This window comes from Oculina patagonica, chromosome 9, assembly GCF_052425735.1.
Source record: "Oculina patagonica isolate OP01 chromosome 9, crgOcupat, whole genome shotgun sequence".
NCBI classification, from domain to species: domain Eukaryota; kingdom Metazoa; phylum Cnidaria; class Anthozoa; order Scleractinia; family Oculinidae; genus Oculina; species Oculina patagonica.
The window spans coordinates 24,997,117-25,017,501 of NC_135766.1; the positions used below are offsets into that span (position 1 = coordinate 24,997,117).

Consider the following 20,385-nt stretch of genomic DNA (forward strand, 5'->3'; position numbering starts at 1 on the left):
TTGTAATACCAGGGGTGGAAGGGGGATATAAATCTTTACAAAACAGGTAGAGTTTTTAAGTAGTTATTCCCTTTTTTACTGTAGAACCGAAAACGAAGAGAAAAACTCGCGTCTATGTTTTTTGGGGGGTGAGGGGGGTGGGGGCCGGGGGGTTCTTGGTTGGTTGGTTTGCAAAGTTTTTTTTTTTTTTTTTTCACAAAGATACCTAACCAAATATCGCATGTCCTGTATAAATGGTTAATGATAGAAGTAACGAAAATATTTGATTTTTTTTTTCGTGCTCGAGTGGCAACTTAATAAAAACATTGCATCGCCATTTTTTTCGCCCTACGGAAATCTGGGTGACCTGTGCCTTCGGGTGGTCATTCGTCAACCTGTAACAAAGTACTTTCTTGGGGTGCCGTTTTGAACATACTGTCGAATTCATGATGTCTAAATTCAACAATAACTAATTTGAAGTTCAAACGAAATTAAAACATGTTAAAACAACTTAGTGCTAAAACTCTATGCTAAGCAAATTGCTATGGCAATTCGGCGTGTGAAAAAATCGCCAAATTTAATTTAGTGGCTTCCTAAGTAAACAAAACCTTGGTCGTGCTAGTTATTGGCACCGTCTGTTTGCTTAAAGGCAGCGCATGAACAATTTTTTCAAAGTTCAGTTTATTTCACTGGAAATGGAAGGTTGTTGTTCTTTTAAGGCCCTTGTTCGTGGAGTTTGCGGTTTTGATTCTAAAGATCGAAAGCGTCACACTGAAATCGTTCCTCTATTGTCGTGTGAGAAGGACATCAGCAGTCACAAGTCCCAGTATAAATTTAGTTAACTCTAACATGACTCTTTCCCGTGAAAAACCAAACTTCAGAAGCTAGCTATTTGTTTGGTGTTACCTAAGGCAGCTCTTAAAAACTTCGTTATACAGTCTTAATATAGTAAAGAAGTAAATGGTTTGAACCCAGTATCAGGTCGTAAAGTGTGAGCGTCCGGGTGAGAGTTGCTCTGAAAACTCCGGGATAGGGAATATTTTTTGAGGTTCTCGGTCCATAAGTAGGGTATCATTTTGGCAATGTGTTCCGGGTGTGATCCTTAGATAGGGTACCTAAATTCTATCAGCTAAAATAAACGCCCAGCTAAACGAAAAAAAGGTATCTTAAAACTGAACTTTTTGTTCAAGTATTAGTAAAGCGATTTTATAAAGATTTGTGTTTTGCCGTGTGCGGTTAGCCGTTATTTGTGTCGGCACGGAACGCTATTCTTCCCCTTGAATAGATTGTTATTTTTCGGTTTTGGGCCTTAAAAGGGGTATCAATGTTCGCTTTCTTTACCCTTAAACCCTATTCGAAATTTATGGGAGTGCCCCTCCATATGTTTCGTGAGGGATTGCTGGGTGGATGCGCTACTTATTTGTTTTCAAAATAAGATAAGTGGAGGATGGAAGTGCGTATAAAATTTGAGCCGAGACCACTGTTTCCAGTTTGCACCATAATGATTAGTTAATGTATTATATATTAATAAAGGTATAACTGTCACTCAGAGATATCAGAATACGGGCTCCTTTTATACTAATCTCCTCCGACGCGCTTCCCCCCACCCCACTCCCCCTTCTCCAACCAAAAAAGTAAAAATTACCAGTTCCTAAGTGTTGCCCATCATTTTAAATACAGCGCATTTTTTAACATTTCCGACTGATATTTATCAGTTAAGGTGAGCTGATTTTGCTCATCCCTTTAGTCACAAAGAGCACCGTATTCTGTTGGGCGCACCACCTACCCGTAGAGAACTGAACTCCTACCAGCAGCAATTAGCACATAAGCCATGGTTAGCCATGCCTAGTCGATTAACCAATTATTGGCATGCTGTTATAACCTTGGACAAGCTATTCAACTGTGGTGTTTGTTCTACGATTTTGGTAAGGCCCCGAAAAGCTCTTGTAACTAAGAATATTAAAAGCGTTATCATGTAACCAGTGATAAATTCGCGGTTCAGGGTAAAGAATAGATAACGCAAGCAAAGAAAACCAAAACTATTCTAATACACGTTTTCTTTTTCTTAAATCAGTCCTGTATGTGTTCCAAGGCAAGATTATGAACAGTTGAACCTTGATATATGGGTTAAGGTTGTATATCGAATGTTAATTAAGAGACACGCAAAAATGTGTTCACTGTTACGAATCGAAGTTTCGTTATACCGAATTTCTTTTTTACGTATTTTATTATAACTGTAGCAAAGAGTATCGTTCATTTTACCTAGGAATTCGTTAAGTCTAGTTTATAATAAAGGATCGTTCAGTCGAGCTTTTCACGACAAATTACGCCCTACTCCACCCTCCCTCCCCCCGCCACCTGCTAAATCCCCATGACTTGCGTGACGAACAAACGGATACGTGACTTCGTGCACTGCAAAGATAAGCGTGAACATTATTGTGTCATTTTAGCAGCGATCAGATGTATTATATTTGTGGACTATAAACCAAACAATACTTAAGAAATGACAAAGCCGTCGAAGAAGATGCACTAGTGACGATATGCGCCGAAAGTTGATGAAAGATTCGTTGGTTTTAGACCACTGAGTATGTTGCACGTTGACAGTTGGCTCGGTGCAGACTTGAAACGAAGCTCAGATGCGACGAATGATAAGAGCCGTAATCATGCTAAAATGGCCTTCGAACCTACCTTTTACAGCAGATAAAGGTTAGAAAATTACATATTTTTTTCATATGCTTAATTTGGTCTTAAATGGGTTAAGACTTGTGCACGGAACAAAAATTATTTCTGACCCGTAACTTCAAAGTTGACCGCGGAAGGTCAAATATTTGCATATTTAACCGAATTCGAAAAGATCTCACGTCGCTTTTAATCATTTGCCCGGAGAAATTTTTACAGGGATTTATACACCATTCTTCTAACATTCAACCACAAGAAGCTTAAACGATTTGAAGGTTTCGCACATGGTGAAAATTAATTTTATTTACCAAGTACTTTTACGGCAGTGAATTGTATGCCTTCGAAATAAAATTATTTTGTCTACAAAGAACAACGCAATATTTCCCAAAATCATTTCAGTAGATGTTTAGAGATTGCTAACTATGGTTTGAGTGTTTAAAAGACGGTAGAGTGATTTGTTTTTGCACGCGAGGCTTTCAAACTCGTGCAAAAATCATGAATAATTTAGCGCCTCAAATAACGATTTTAACGGATTTTCGTTATCTGCATTTTTCTTTAAAATAAAAGGATATTTTACCGATAAAACTATACAGTGATTTAAGTTATACCCTAGCCTATCTAACATTAAAATATGAAAGAAATCGAATTTCCCACTGTTGCCGCAAAAATCGAGAAATTGTCTGATTCTTAGAGACCGGCATTCTTAAAACCTTCAACAAGATATATATTAAGGTCGTCTAATAGCCAGTGAAGGATAAAAACTCAGGGTTTCTTGCCATTCTGGGTTTTTAGAATTTTGATGACGTCACGTGAAAACCAAGAATAAAGGAATAACAGAGGGGAGGGGACTTCTCGCATCTCTTCGCTTCCTTAGTGAGTTCTGCCTCTTTGTACTATTTCTATTACAAAATATACTGAAATGTTGCGAAACGATTTTTCTCCCGTTTCCCACCACCTCGAGAATCCCGCTTCCGGCCCTCGCCTCAAGCCTCCCGCTGCCCATAGAGTTCCCGTCCTCTGGAAGAAAGTACTTTGCTAAAAAGAAAAATCAGTTTATGTAAAAAGACTTAATGTCTGTTGCATTCTTTTAAACCGGCCAAAGGATAAAGACTAAGAGGTTATACCCCATGCCCCATGCATCAAGTCATTTTTGGTCATCATATTCGTTTCCAGTCTTCCTCCTATAATTTATTCGTGCGCGTTGTGTAGATGTTCTGTCAAGCGTGCGCATTTTGTCGTGGCACGACAAATGGTAGCGTGTAAATTAGCCTTTATGCTCTGCGAAGCATCCATTTATTATACAAAAGAGGAGTGTTCATTTAACGACACTTCCATGGTGTCTTAACCCACTTGCAGTCTCGTTTGTTTGATAAGCTGGGCTCCTGCTTGTGCAGTACTCAATGTATAGTCATGGTACGAAACCCTGCGTTGGAACCAAGTTCTGTGTGAATTATTGTCTAGGGGATATTCTCTCGTCGTAATAGATTTCGGCTCCCAGCAGCCAGTGAGTGTTCCCTTGTTCCCAGGTAAAGGCCTTTCTCAAAGAACTTTTACAGCCTGTACAGAGTTTTTCCTGTCCGTCAGTTAAACTGTTCGTGTCATGTTTTTTAAATGCAAAATTGATTCCTTTTAATGGCTCAATCACACTATATCCATGAAATCACTGTCAATTAACAAAATTCTTAATCCAATGAAAAAGTATTCTTTGTTGGGAAATCAGCTTACTTACTACTCGAGCAATAATTCAACTGGATGCTTTGTTCTCTGGTTTTAACCACAGGGAACCCAAACGCTGTATTAGTTATTCATAATCTTAAAATAAAAATATTCTTATTTACCTGCGTTCCTGTGTTTTTTTTTTTTACCGGTTTTGGGGGCGATTTGAATCAGAGCGAAAGCGGTTTACGTTGCAAGTTTTAAACGGTAATCGATCTGTCGCAATGTGAATACGACGCGCCTCAAGTTTCAATTGTTATTAACCCAAGTTACTAACACCATTAACTATTAACTCTCCTCGCGGGGAGTTTTGTGTTTCAATTTAATGGTCTCTTCTCTCCTGCGAGGGGAGTTAATAGTTAATAATAACAGTTAAAGTAAAACTTGAGACATAATTGAGGCGCGTCGTATTGACATTGCGACAGATATATCGATCGATTACCGTTTAAAACTCGCAACATAAACCACCCGTAAATTCGCTCTGATTCAAATCGCCCCCAAAACCGGTTAAAAAAACTCAGGAACGCAGGTAAATAAGGACATTTTTATTTTAAGATTATGAATAACTAATACAGCGTTTGGGTTCCCTGTGGTTTTAACAGGTCTTTACTTAGTACTTACATAAATAGGCAACAACTTCTGATAACTGAGAAAAGAAATATCATTTCGTCATGATCATTGCTTTGTTCAGTATGACTTGCGAAGCATGACTTCAAAACAACTCTTGTTTTGTGGTTTTATGTGATTTAACTAGCTCACGCGTACTCTAAACAAATACTTATCTGAATAAACGGAAAAGAATTGCTATTCGTAAGCGAAAGTATAAATTATATCACCAATGGAAACTGGGGTATGTTTGGTAGCTATCATATCAGCCTTTATACTTCAATATGTTTTATTTTACTTTTGTACATTCTGTTCTTTTGAAAGACAATCAAACGTCTCATATTGTGTGAATACACTTGAAAATATTTAGCAATTGAAATTGCTTCGACTAGCCAGCCAGTTTAGCTTTCTATTGGGTTGATCACTGGATTGAAGAACTCTTTGGGCGATTCGTCTTTCTCGCTCTTCTGCTGATAAGGATAGCGAAGTAGTGGAGGGGGACAGGGGGGGCAACAGCCCGGGAGAAAAGGGGTGGGAAGTGGGAGAAGGGAGGGCGGGAAGCGGGATTCCTAAGGTGATGGGAACCGGGAGAAAACGAGTAAAATTTCGCATAATTTCGTTATATTTCGCAATAGATATGGGACTAAGAGAAAAGAGCGGCTATGGAATGGGGCGGAAGGCGGGAGTAAAAAATACGGGAAGCGGGAGTCAAAGGCACGGGATGCGGGAGGTTCAGACCGCCCCCCCCCCCCCGCCCCCCTCCACGAAGTGTGACAACTTAAAGATTAGTTGTTCATTATGCATTTTCGGTAGTCTTGCGCAACCCACACAAGCAAACGAGAGTTATGTCTACATCCGAGTCTACAAGAAGTTTGCTCGGAATTAAATTGTAAAATTCTGAGATAGTGTGAGCAGTTTTGTTTCAAAATTCCATAGAAGAGGAGAGGATCATGCTTTGTTCAGTATAACTTGCGAAGCATGACTTCAAAACAACTTAATTAATGTTGAAAATAAGTAGAGAAGTGGTCGCAAGTCAAATGCTCGGAAAAAAGATTTTCCGAGTTCCCCAACGGGAGTCGAACCCATGACCTTCCAGAATACCGGTTGGACGCATTAACCACTGAGCTAAGTCACCACTTATCATATATTCACTTAATTAATGTTTTGTGGTTTTATAGAAAGGCACGGATACTGGAACAACGTGTTTATGTTACCAAAACTGTGTTAACTGTGTTTTCAGTTCAAGTTATAACGGGAAAATTTATTATAGAAAGAGTAGGTGCAGCTTTTAAATATTAAAACGGGTTTTGAGTTGCATACGTTATTTTGGCTTGATTACAAAAAGAACAATTGCTCTTAGGTATCCCCCCACCCTCCCCCAGGGCGCAGCTAGTGAGGTGTAAATCCTATTATATTGACAGATAGGACAAACACTTACAATTGGTTAAAAATGCCCAAAATTGGTGAAAGAAATCATGTGAAAAATCTCTTGAAAATTCAATAGTGCAGAGATTTTTGATCACTCCCTTCTTGTGACACCTGAAGAGCGAACATCCCTTTCAATTTTGGACATTTCGGCTGGAAAACTAAGGTATGAAAATATTTCTTTGAAGTTATTTTAAAATTGTGCTAACTTTCCTTAGCTTACGCATGTCGGCAACGTTGAAAGCATTACAAAAATTCAAAAGTGTACTTGCTCACAAAACGTAAATTCCTGCAGATTGTTGGCAGCGAGGGTGCAGCCGCCGAAATGAATCCGGCGCGTAGCACTACTGAGAAGGGACCGGAGCAACACCTCGAAAAAATCACATTGGTTTGAGCTTCATTATTGCTTCTCTTGCATATAAAGGTCGTGTTATCTTACTCTTTTTCAACGCTCTGAGATGTTTGTGTTATTTAAGATTCATGCTTTGTAATTTGGAGAAGAGTTCGCGACACTATTTAGCACACTAAACGCCCAGGTGGTTACAAATAATTTCGTAATTATGCCATTTGCTCTGATGGCGGTTATTGGAGCAGGCTATAAAACTCGATGGACTACTTTTAGGCCTCCTTATAGGTTAGCCTATTCTTGCAAACATCGCCCATAGAGTTTAAAAGCATGCTCGATCCGATAACCGCCATCACAGCAAATGGCAAAATCATTTATGACCACGCGGGCGTGTAGTGTGCTAAATAGTGTCGCGAACTCTTCTCTAAATTACAAAGCATGAATCATCAGTACTTTCGACAAGCAACAGAAGATAGTGAGAACATTCGAGGACTCAGTTGCACTGGGAGACGCATAAGGCCATATTACAGTCTCTGAGGAAAGTCTAGCTAAGTGAATCCAAATTAACTGACGGATTTCAAACTATCAAAGCTGTCGATAATTCTTTTGTATTGAGTCCGTATTAAAATTCATGATTCAACAGGCGCGTAGCTGAGGGTTTTGAAAGGGTGTTCGTATTGGCAGGAACATTTATTAAGGGGGGTTATTTAATACGAGCGCCGAAGGCGCGAGCCTCTAGGGGGTCTGGGGGCATGTCTCCCTAGAATATTTTGAAATCTAGAGGCCCGGAAATGCTATTTTCAGCATTGTGTACGTCAATATTTCAAACTCAATGGAGTGTAAAATAACAGGTATTTTTAGTCATAACAACAATATTTCCGCTGTTTTGTTAACTTGATACATTCATACATACATACCGGCTTAGTAAACGAAACGTTTTACAAAAGCTTGACATGTGCTGCAAAGGCATCTCAGGGTAAAAATTAAGGTTAAGCCCCCACCCCCCCGGCTCCACCGTCAATGTACTAAAAGCGGCGTCAAAGCGTCAATATGCACTAAATACACGTATCACCTTGGTCCCCCGAAATTGTAATCCCCGCCAATCGTCTTGATACTCCATTTATCAAATACCGAAAGCCTGTTAAGGAAATGTTTTTTCAACGATGGGATTATTTTGACTGCATATAATACTAGGTCACTAGGATATATTTTCCTAACAATTTAATACTTTCCCGATACTTTTAGCGTTTTCTTGAAGGGTAATTTAAAAGCTGCAACACTCAAAGTTTGTTTTCCATTCCCCCACTATTTGCTAAAAGCTGAAAATCAACAGTTTGTGTTTTCAGTCCTCCATTATTGACCTCCAAAGGGGGTTCGTTCGAACCCTTCGAACCCCCCCTCCTACGCGCCTGTTCAAGCTCAATGTGGCGATAAATTAAGAAGCTCTCGGCTCGTGGTGTTTTTAACTCAGAGCTCACCTGCGATCAGGCAATCACGATAAACAAATCTAACAAAAAGGGCTCAATGGGATGGTGGCTTTTACGGTTAACGTTTAAAATTTTAACTTTTCTACGGCTAACGGGTAATTTATTTTCATAACGGTTAACAGAAGTTAAAAATTAATTTCCTGATCCATTGTCTTTAAAGGTTAAAAAAATAAATTCTATTATTAAAAAACATATTTTTTTGGTCTTAGGACCATTCTGGGACGATGAAGTGATCTCGTCCGTTTTATTTCAATTAACTGACCAATTTGTTACGGTTAACATATTAAATTATCTTTCAACGGCTTTTCCCGCTATCAGTGAGTCGCAATTAAAAATTGACTTGAGGCGAAAATTGATTGAAATGTATATTGCATGGAAACTCGTATCATTGAAACAGTGTTTAAGAGTCATAAAATAACCCATTGAAGCCATCTAAATAAGACTAAAAATGTTAAACCGACCTTTGTTGTCTTATCTTTATTTTTTGAAACAGCACCGTTTCACGACAAATATGTAGCAAGAAGTATTGTGTGCGCACCCTTGATTTAAGTTGCTTCGATCGCTTTACTGTGAATAAGTAAAGGCTAAAAAAATAACACAAGTCACCTTACCATATGCCCGGGCATATGCAACAAGAGCTCTTAGAGCTTACAACTGCGCTGGTCTCGTGAGCACTTTAGGGGAGCCATGTGGGGGGAACAAAAAATGCACCCCCCCCCCTATCCCCTTTACCTGCGTCGAACAATGTTGCGATTGACAAACAAGATGGTAAGAAAACACCTTGCGTGACATTTCATGGTTGACTAGTTCCATCCGAAATTAAATATTTTTCTTATATGCTAATGGTGGCCAAATTTAAATGCCACGATCCTGATCCGTGAGACAAAAAATCTTTTAAATCAGCATCCAGTGTTGTATTGAATTACAGTTTAAAGATTGAATAACCAGCTCCGAAAATGGAATATTGGAGCTAACAATTAAATCAAATTTGAGAAGAACACTAGACCCGGCCTGTGTTTTGCTGAATGGGAATTCCCCGGGGAATTAATTTACCAATGACGTAACCCTTGCAAGTCAGGGCATGTTTGTCTCAGTGGTTTTCCATCAGATTTCAGAAATCTTCTAGATGACACAGCTCCAAAAATAAATAACGCTAAAAAGTCGAACATTGCACACTTAACATGCTAAGTTTAGACCAGAGGATTTGTTTAGTTTTCGTTTGTAGCAGATTTAAAGCTTTCAGAGCATTGCGTGATTCTTGCCGATCAGTGCCTTGTGAAAGTAAAAATTTGCTAACGCCAGCACATTCCAGGACACAAACGTAATGTAAATAAATGTAAATTATTGCCCGCTAAAGCGTAATTTTTTTAAAGCGTGAAATTTTAGTATTTTCTTTGATTCAAACGCTTCAAAATACTTCACACTGAATTTTGTAAGTAAAGATTAATGGATTCGCAAAGATTTGAAAGGTAGCTGCTGATAATAGCTTTGAAAAATTACGTGACTCGAGGTCTAGCCGATCAGCACATTCTTTAACACCAACGTAATGGTATTTATTCACAGATTCTGGCCTGCTGAAATATATTTTTCTTTCGACGCATGAAAATTTAGAATTTTGTTTGAATAAAACGCTTCAAAATCGGACATCTCACGCTAAACATGCTTATTAAGACCAAAGCATTTGAAAATTTCCCATTAGTAAGTGTTTTCTAGCTTTTAAACCTTGCGTGACCCCAGCCTGGCCGAGCGGGGGCATCAGTCTGGTCACTGAGAAAAAAAAGGACGTGCAGAGCAAGAACTGCGCAGCGCAGTTAAAAAAAAAGGACGTGCAGAGCAAGAACTGCGCAGCGCAGTTAAACAAGCGTGAGAAGAGAACAATTGTTAACTGTTGTTATATGAAGTACTTTGCAAGGGTCTCCCATGATCCTTGGCGGTCGTCATTAAACGCATGGCTTCGTTCTAGTGTGTGTGTTTTATGGTCAGTCGCCTCCACTCTTCGAGATTTCATAGCCTCAAACATGGTGTCAGAAGTGAACAGAGCAAAGAAACACGCTCATTACCAGTAAAGGAGTGTCAGGAGAGAAATATTTCATCGCAAGTTGGTTCGTTGTTGCAGTATTCGCATCGAGCACGTGGAAACTCCGAAGCCGCCATATTGGATTTTGGTTTCGAAAGTGTCGGAACTGTGAGTACAAAGCTTTCCATTTATCATGTCAGTTTACACTATTCCGCCACCGCAACCTATGGTTGTAAAGGATGATGTCTCTACCAATTGGAAATTATTTCGGCAATCATGGCAATATTATGTCACCGCTACCGAATTAAACAAAAAGCCGAAGGAAGTACAGGCTGGTGCACTGTGTAGTGTGATGGGAATGGAGTGTGTCAAAGTGATGAATAGTCTTACTACCCTAACCGTTGAGGATAAGAAAGATCCGGAAAAGATTCTGACTGCTTTAGGCGACCATTTTATGCCACAGAAACATTTGTTGTTTGAAAGGGTTAAGTTTGGATTTGCCAATCAAGCTGAACATGAGACTATCGATCAGTATGTTGTGAGACTTCGTCAGCTGGCAGAACCATGTGAGTTTGACCGTTTATGTGAAAGCTTAATCCGCGATAGATTAGTAATTGGCACTCGAGATTCATGCACTCGGGACAGGCTGCTTAGGGAACGCCCAGTCCCTGGTTTAACAAGATGCATAGAAGCCCTTAGAGCAAGTGAACTGTCAAGAATTCACAAAGACCAGTTAAAAGATGCAGTACCTGGCTCTCAAAATATTGTCCATGTAGCAGACAAAAAACCAAAGCACAATCGTCGTGGTCATGGAAAGAAATCAAAACAAGGTCATCAAGACAAAATGAGCCCTAGGGTCCCGTGCAAGTTTTGTGGCACCAATCACCCTTACGATAGATCCAAATGTCCAGCTTCTGGCAAGACTTGTCTTAAGTGTGGCAAACAGGGACATGTTTAAAAAATGAAATGCCAGGAAAAGAAGCGTGCCCCCAGTGCTTCAGCCAACAAAGTACATCAAGCAAGCGCAACACAAGAATATGCAGATGAAGGCAGCAGCACGTCAGAATGTGGATCAGAAACCGAGTCTGAAGATTCCATCTTTGTCACTGAATGAGTTGGAGTGGTTAATAGTAATGCAATTTTCAGCGGTAAAAATTGGAAGGAATAGTGTGACTGAATAATATAATAATAATTATAATAATAAATATGCAGATAGGGAGTCGTCCACAGACTGCCAACTCACCAATTAATTATACAAGGTTACTGCATTTGTGCGGAATAAGCTCTCACCAGTTATAAGATTTAATAGTTTTTTTTTAAGTTTCCGCAAAGGTAAGAACTGCGGCTTACTTCAGTGAGAATAAATAACAACTTAAAACGGTACTGAAGTCACTTGATTCTCACATAAAACTTGCGTGAGTCGAGTACAATATTGTTTACTGTTCACCTGAAGGCATGAGACAAAATGGCACCACATTGAACAATAACTGAAGCTTTTTAGCATGAAAAGGGGGTTTTTCCAGACGCTGCCGACTCATACATAATTTACAAGGCTTATAGCTTGTACTCGAGATAAGCTCTCGTCATTCATCTGGACAATTTTAACGTTTCACTTCAAGAAAGGTAACGGCTTCTTTTAAATTGTATGAAGTCTTACTTTTAACAGTCGGAATATGTTACAGGTTATTTATTGGTATAAACATTCTGGTGTTTTTAATTTTCTGTAATTTGCCAGTAAAGGTAAACTGGGACCTTTTAGAAGCTAGCATGAACAGCAGAATATAAAATAAGTCGATCTTTCAATGGATTTCAGTCAAAGTATCTTCTCCACATCTTTAAGGAGAAGATCGTCCATTTTTAGCCTCTCAATACGGATGGTTTTCTCGAGCAGACCGTAGTTAGTCAAACTTTGCATCGTACTCAGTGTATGAAGACAGAGGTTTTGCAAGGCCGTTCGACTAAAGAAGTGGTGTTTGCAAGGAGGAAACTGTCCGTAATTGCTGGCATTCTTTGAGCGGCGTCAGCTCCAAGTTCAGCTTCATGCAGTTATAAACGTAAGCAGTTTTACTGATGGTGCTTATATAAAAACTTTAACTTTTATATTTAATAAGTTAAAATAAATATATTTTTAGAAATGGTTGGCGAGACAAGTAAAACATATTCATATTTGTTTTAAGACCATCCTTCATCACGAAAACACGAATCCATTCAGTTAGACTATGTTTCATTATTTATTTCAATTTCGTACTCACCCTAACCATATTTAAAAAAAAAAAATGTTTTAGTTTCAGATATTTTTTGGTTGGATTTGAAGTGTTCTGATATTTTTTTTCCAGTCACCTTTCTAATTAAAACATGCAGAATTTTGGGGCGCATAAATCAAGAACAACGTGTCGTTCTAACAGCTATTAAAATATGTACAAATCTAGATGTGATTCTAATTTGTACCACTGAAATTTCTGGTAGATTCTACTTGCCTACTTGCATTTTATGCGCTGATTTTTGGATATCTTTCAACGGCTTTTCCCGCTATCAGTGAGTCGCAATTAAAAATTGACTTGAGGCGAAAATTGATTGAAATGTATATTGCATGGAAACTCGTATCATTGAAACAGTGTTTAAGAGTCATAAAATAACCCATTGAAGCCATCTAAATAAGACTAAAAATGTTAAACCGACCATTGTTGTCTTATCTTTATTTTTTAAAAGACCAAAACATCAGGATAAAATCGGCTACATATAGAACAATGAAAATAATAAATACTTTGTAGATAAGGATAGCAAATATTAATTTTTATGTGGCTGTTCATCACTCCTTAATTCGTATTAAAGGACGATAGACTGAAATCTAAGTTTTCTTTTTGATACAGTGCATTGGCAAGCAGTCAGGCTGTGAGAATAGCGATATTTACTTGAAAGCTATGCAACGCGGTAAAAATTGGAAGGAATAGTGTGACTGAAATAAGTGATAATAATAAATATGCAGATAGGGAGTCGTCCACAGACTGCCAACTCACCAATTAATTATACAAGGTTACAGCATTTGTGCGGAATAAGCTCTTTTAAAAAAGCTTTATAGATTCTCTCTCTTAAAAAAGCTTTATAGATTGTGCTAGGTTTGAACGCTTCGATAGTCTTGCGTTTGTAATGTCAACAAGCAGCGTTTGTTGACAAAGTAACATTAAGCCGCTACAAAATGACGACTCTAAATTTATAAATTAACGGCTAAAATGACTTGTACCGCCTTCTAAGACCTCTAAACATGTTGTTTACATACAGGTGGATTTCTTTTACGGTCTAATTGTGCTAGATTTGAACGCTTCGATAGTCTTGCGTTTGTAATGTCAACATGCAGCGTTTGTTGACAAAGTAACATTAAGCCGCTACAAAATGACGACTCTAGATTTATAAATTTACGGCTAAAATGACTTGTACCACCTTCTAAGACCTCTAAACATGTTGTTTACATACAAGTGGATTTCTTTTACGGTCTAAAATACAAATCGATGGTGTTTAAATTGATTTTAGAGTTTAATCGGCAAATTGAAAGTGACAACCTCCGTAAATCTTGTGTCATTTGAGCTGAACATACACCAGACATCTTTAATTTTCTCAGCAGGAAGCGTTTCGAATTCGACCTTAAAACTTGGCATGGTGAATGTTTAATGATGATACTTTGAAGCTGTAAATTCAAAGTTTCGAAAAATTAGGTACCAGGGGTATTTTTATGCTGTTGAAAATGGCCTATATTTCGCCGCCATTTTGGGTGCTCGTTAGAGCGGTTTATAAAATGGCTTGCAAAATCATATTATCAACGTATTTCTAAATTTTAACAGTTGAAGAATGTAAAGTAATGTTTGTTCCGCTTTTTTGTGAAGTTTGACGGCAATTGAAGTTTTTTTGAGAGTTTGCCGGGACTTCGTTCTCGCAACTTATTTTGGGCATTCGATTGAAAGGAAAACCGCAATTTGACCCCGTTTTCCAATTTTCGTAATTTTCTGAAAAATAAAAAATCGCTGGAACTTTTAAATATGATTTTTACAAATGTCTTACCAAAGGGTATCTTTGGGCCAAATATGAGCGATTAGCCAAACGGGTCGCTGACGGAAAGATCTCGCTCCTTACAGTCGGCCGTTCTTAATATGTACAAATCATGTTAGATGTGGTTCAAATTAGTGCCACTGAAACTTTTATTAAAAAAAAAAAACAACCCAGCCACTAGTAGTTTACGCGCTGACTCAATTCTCGGTTGTCTTTTGACAGCTTGTATTGCTGTGCCGTTATTGAAAATTGAACATCGGCTGTAGGCAAAAAAATTGATTGAAATGTATATTGCGTAGAAAACCGGTTTTTTGACTGAATCTTTCAAGGTAGAGTGCTAAAATTGACTTGTAAGCTATTTAGATTAGCTGAACACTGCAATACCCAACTTTGTTATAATATTTGTTCCGTGAGTACTAGTTTTCTCCTCTCTCGAACCAAATATATTGTTAACTAAATATTCCATTACCCCCACTGTTTTTGTTTCATGGGCCTTTAGTGTGAAAAATTAACATTGAAAACTGAACTAAACTCACTTAATTCTCATACGCAACTGTCGTGAGTGAAAAGCAATTGTTGTGTCTTATCACTTAAAGATTTGAAAATAGCAAAAAAAATGACGACAGAGTGGCTGTAAATGGAAAGAAAAGTTTTTTTTAAATGAGCAGGGAATATTTCATGTAGGTCGTTCTAAAAATTATATCTAAATTTATTCCATTTTTACAGTCAGACAACGGATTGTACATTGGCATGCATAAATATTCTTTCCAATGTTTTCGGCAATTAAGTAGAAATAACAGAAAAACAATGAAAATCACAGAAACCAAGATCGGGGAAAAAATTTACCCAATCTTTAAAGTGAGTCAATATTTATAAGATCGGCTCCTTATCTTCATAAAGAAGATCTTATGATTTTTTTTTTATCGAACAGCATCTTGTTATTCAAATTTTGCTTTAGTTCTGTATAAAGACAAAGTCATTCCAACGTTTCTTTGCTCGAGAAAGTGGCGTCGTTTGTTAAGGTGCTGGTGCAAAAGCACGTCATACACAGAACTAACCATGCAAACCCTTAAGGTCTCCGCACGCGTGGGAACAAGACGCAGAGACAAGTCGCAGCAACAAATGGCAGGGGACGTGGAGCGGGGACATGTAGCAGCAACAAAATAACAATGTGTGCACGCACAAGAAAATGTAGCGGGGATATGTTCCAGGAACATGTCGCAGCGACCCGTCCCCTCGTGTGTGCTGATTGTTTTTGGCACGCGCATAATGAACTTTAAAGCTGTTTTGTCCCTGCGACGTGTTGCACGGAATTCAACTCGTGGAACTTCGTGCAACATGTCACAGGGACGAAATGTTGCAGGAATTCGAGTTGCACGTGCCAAAGTGTCCCTAGTGTGTGTGCACATTCTGATTTTGTTGCTGCTACATGTTCCCGCTACACGTCCCTGCTACATGTCTCTGAGTGTGATCAACCCATGATTTTGTCGCTGCTGTATGTTGCTGCGTCATGTCCCTGCGTCTTGTTCCCACGTGTGCGGAGACCTTTACGTAGCACACTGATAGTACGCTTTGGTAATGAAATGAATTTATTCGAGATAAGTTCTCACTGTTTTTTGGTTTCACATTAAGCAGCATCGGCTGGAAAATAGGAAACCTCCTAGATAAACGCCGTTTAGGATCGTTGCGTGTTCCTCCCCCGTGTTCTAGTGGGAAGAAAAATTGAGTAAAGATCCCTGCGTAGGATGTTTGCGTAGGACACTAGAAAAAGGTCCCTCTTCAAATATGGACCATGGTCATCGCATCCTTGCAGTAGAACGCTGGAATGAGGAGTATGTTTTAGTGAGAGGAAAATTTAAGTTTAAGCGACTATTTGCAATTGTTTGAGCTAGTGGTGTTCGTACGTTGGGCTAACTGTGTTCTTATTTCGTCTGCCAAATTTAAATTTGGCCGAAAGCAAAAAGTGTGCATGATGAAAATATATCTTGCATGCAGAACTTGTGTTGGCGACTGCATCTTTTGAAGTGGTAATAGCTGACGAGTTTAAATAAATAACATGTACAACTTAAGTGGGAATAAATAACAATTTAAAATGGCACTGAAGTAACTTGATTCTCACATAAAACATTCGTGAGTCGAATTTAATTGTTTAATGTTCACCTTAAGGCATGAGACAAAATGGCTCCACATTGAACAATAACTGAAGCTTTTTTTGAGTATGGAGAGGGTGTTTCGCAGAGACTGCCTGCTCATCCATAATTTTACAAGGTTTATAGCGTGTATCCGAGATAAGCTCTCATCATTCATCTGGACAAAGCGTTTCTGCTCGGGTCTTATTTCAAAGTTCCAGTTTAGGAAAGGTAAAAGCTTCTTTTATATCGTTTTAAGTCTAAGTTTTAACAGTTAGACTTTGTTACAGGTTATAAATGGGTATAAACATTCCGTTTTTCAATATTTTCCATAATTTGCTAGAAAGGTAAACTGACTTGTGTTGGTGACTGCATCTTTCGAAGTGGCAATAGCCAACGAGTGTAAATAAATAATGTGTTCAACTTCAGTGAGAATAAATAACTTAATTATACAAGGTTACAGCATTTGTGCGGAATAAGCTCTCACCAGTTATAAGATTTAATAGTTTTTTTTTAAGTTTCCGCAAAGGTAAGAACTGCGGCTTACTTCAGTGAGAATAAATAACAACCTAAAACGGTACTGAAGTCACTTGATTCTCACATAAAACTTGCGTGAGTCGAGTACAATATTGTTTACTGTTCACCTGAAGGCATGAGACAAAATGGCACCACGTTGAACAATAACTGAAGCTTTTTAGCATGAAAAGGGAGTTTTTCCAGACGCTGATGACTCATACATAATTTTACAAGGCTTATAGCTTGTACTCGAGATAAGCTCTCGTCATTCATCTGGACAAAGCGTTTCTTCTGGGTCTCATTTTAACGTTTCACTTCAAGAAAGGTAACGGCTTCTTTTAAGTAATTAAGTAAAAGAAGTCCGCCATTGTTTAACTGTCCTGCGCTGAGAAATCATTTCAAAGTTAAAGCATCCAAGCAGATTTTTTTCTTAACTGTCCTGCGCTGCGAAATCATTTCAAAGTCAAAGCATTCAAGCAGATTTTTTTCTCTTATATTAGTTTTTCGTTTTTATGCTTCTACGCGCGTAACAAAATTAAATAAAAGAAGGCCGCCATTGTTTGACTGTCCCGCGCTGCGAAATCATTTCAAAGTCAAAGCTTCCAAGCAGATTTTTTTCTCTTAGTTTTTCGCTTTTATGCTTCTACGCGCGTCACAAAATTAAGTAAAAGAAGTCCGCCATTGTTAAACTGTCCTGCGCTGCGAAACATTTCAAAGTCAAAGCACTCAAGCAGATTTTTTCTCTTAGTTTTTCGCTTTTATGTTTCTACGCGCGTCACAAAATTAAGTAAAAGAAGGCCGCCATTGTTTAACTGTCCCGCGCTGCGAAATCATTTCAAAGTCAAAGCTTCCAAGCAGATTTTTTTCTCTTAGTTTTTCGCTTTTATGCTTCTACGCGCGTCACAAAATTAAGTAAAAGAAGTCCGCCATTGTTAAACTGTCCTGCGCTGCGAAACATTTCAAAGTCAAAGCACTCAAGCAGATTTTTTTCTCTTAGTTTTTCGCTTTTATGTTTCTACGCGCGTCACAAAATTAAGTAAAAGAAGGCCGCCATTGTTTAACTGTCCCGCGCTGCGAAATCATTTCAAAGTCAAAGCATTCAAGCAGATTTCTTCTCTAAGTTTTTCGTTTTTATGCTTCTACGCGTGTCGTTGAATTGAACTTAGCTTTTAGTCATAGATAAAATTTTTATCGATGATCGATTGTTATAAAAGCGAAGATATTTCAAGAGCAGAAAAAAAAACCCGTGTCTGTTTAAAACGAGGTACTTGTAAACAGCACATTAATTTTACTAAGGTGCAGTTTTAAGCTCATGCCATTTGAACGTCTGTCAACTTTCTTGTATGTGTAGCGTGTAGCTTGAGCCGCTTCAAGGGCTGACGAACTTTAAACGGATAGCTTTTGCTGCTCGAGCGGCTAAAAGTTTTCTTTGCATGGAACGGTTGAAGGGCTAGTAAATTTCTTCACACGAACGGCTACACGGCTCGAACGGCTAGTAAATTTCTTCACACGGAACGACTACACGGCTCGAACGGCTAGTAAATTTCTTCACACGGAACGGCTACACGGCTCGAACGGCAAGTAAATTTCTTCACACGGAACGGCTGCACGGCTCGAACGGCTAGTCAATTTCTTCACACGGAACGGTCACATGGCTCGAACGGCTGACAATTTTTTTTACACGGAACGGCCACACGGCTCAAACGGCCCTTAATTTATGTTACACGGATAGCTTACACGGCTCAAACGGCATCCCTTTGCGTACACACGGCTACTGAACGGCAAACGCGCGGCTATCCGTGTCAAAACGGCAAGTCCTAAGGAACGTTTTCGCGTGAGAGGTCACATTTTACGGCTAACGGTTAAAATTTTCCAATTTTAACGCCTAACGGCTAAATTTTTGGCCGTTTTACGGCTAATGGTTAACCCCATTGAGACACTCTAACAATTGCTGCTTAAAATGAAAAGATTTAAATTAAGGTATTCTCTCGAACGCTGCTTGGCTTCCACCCTTCGTTTGATGTGCCGTCTGTAAAGGTATTTATTAAATTGGATCTACAGAGGGGGAAAATAAAAATGTGTGAGTAAATTTCGGTTTTCCAAATATGAAGTATTGGATAGATGGATAGTTTTATTGAAGTTTTAAAATTACTGCTAAAGGGCTGCATTAGATAAAACTTTATAAGTACACAAATGTTACTCTCTAAAAAATATCTAAAAGGTGATCTATTTACATAAAAACAATTTAAAAAAATTGAATTAATTAAGTTAAAAATACAAGCAAAAACAAAAAGGGGGAAAAACCCGACTTTTTTTCTATACTGCCTCGTGCAAAATTCGTTGAGCAGGTCTCGCGTTTACTTTGAAGCTTTCAGTACTTTTATATTTCAACGGATCGAATGGATGTCGGGCTGTTCAAAGAATGGCAATTCAGAAAACGAATTTTAAATGCAGAGGACAGTAGCTAAAAATTTGAAGAGTCCCCCCTCCAACCCGGGTTTTAACCCAGGTTTAGGAGATGTAGAAGCATACAGCGAAAACTTGAAGCTTTGGCGGTATTTACCTACTCTGCGAAAAACGACAGCGACATTTACAGCCGTTGGTTAGGCGCAACAAGGCTCCCCCCTTGGATGGCCTCAATAATATTAAAAAACAAATACCTTATACAGTGTATCTCAAAAATGTAATATAGCCCTGTATTTTGTTCCAACAGAAAAAAGGAATCCTATGACCGTCATGTATTTGGCATTCTTCGTCTTCATTGCTTTTATTCCATCGCTGCAGGTAGCAGGTAGGTGCATTAAAAGTGGCCAGTTTTTATTATTGTAATATTTTATATTTTTTTGAAAATCGTGCCACCGTTGCCAGCCAAGATCTTTCCAGGACGAGATTTATAAGTCGATATAAGGGAAACCTGAAGATGTAAAGCGTGTGGCGGACATGGGAACAAAAAGAAAATACAACTGGGAACAAGGGAGCAAAAGCTAATTTTAGGGAACAGGGAACACCAAAAAAAAATTTTTAACGCAAATTTTTTTTTCTTGGAAACAAGGAAACATGGAGCCCACTGGGAGACCCGTATACTTTGGGGTGCCTTAGCATTTTTCCCCACGAAAACGACATTGAGGGAAGGTAATTAGGCGGAGCGTTAATTTCCATTATTTTGGCTCAGCATGAGGATCTCCTTATTTTAGCCCATGCATTTTTAATTTTGGGGCAAGTTTCAGTCTCGACGTTCTTAATTATAATTATTTGGTTTTTGTATAAAGAAAGAGTGTACTAAATCATTAATTGAATTCTATCCTGGAAACGAGTGACGTTCGTTTGCAACGCATTTATCTTTTCTGTTTGTTATAGCTGATGGGAGATTTATCGTTTTTTTGTTAATTATAGCTGAACAGGATGAGCCCACTGGACAATTCATGTGCCCAGTTTGCTCTGCTG

The 20,385-nt window shown here is 38.5% G+C and overlaps 2 protein-coding genes across 8 annotated transcripts in view; both read left to right on the plus strand.

The window, feature by feature from the left end:
- Window positions 1-10,448: 10,448 nt before the first annotated feature.
- On the plus strand, window positions 10,449-11,213 carry LOC144665060 (uncharacterized). Its single transcript, XM_078526238.1, has one exon. It carries the CDS (start codon window positions 10,449-10,451, stop codon window positions 11,211-11,213), a length of 765 nt encoding a protein of 254 aa, XP_078382364.1.
- A 575-nt stretch (window positions 11,214-11,788) lies between these two features.
- Window positions 11,789-20,385, plus strand: part of LOC144665552 (uncharacterized) — a 9,831-nt gene continuing 1,234 nt past the window's right edge. The window contains exons 1-3 of one of the 7 annotated variants that reach the window (XM_078526800.1): window positions 11,789-11,878; window positions 19,655-19,732; window positions 20,335-20,385. The exon at window positions 20,335-20,385 is cut by the window's right edge and continues 237 nt beyond it. In XM_078526800.1, the coding sequence (XP_078382926.1) occupies window positions 19,669-19,732; window positions 20,335-20,385 (115 nt within the window). In that variant the 5' untranslated portion in view covers window positions 11,789-11,878; window positions 19,655-19,668. Of the gene's footprint in view, window positions 11,886-12,179; window positions 12,310-16,499; window positions 16,664-17,139; window positions 17,274-19,652; window positions 19,733-20,334 lie in introns of those variants that run through there. The other 6 variants (XM_078526802.1, XM_078526803.1, XM_078526798.1 and 3 more) reach the window with 6 other exon arrangements.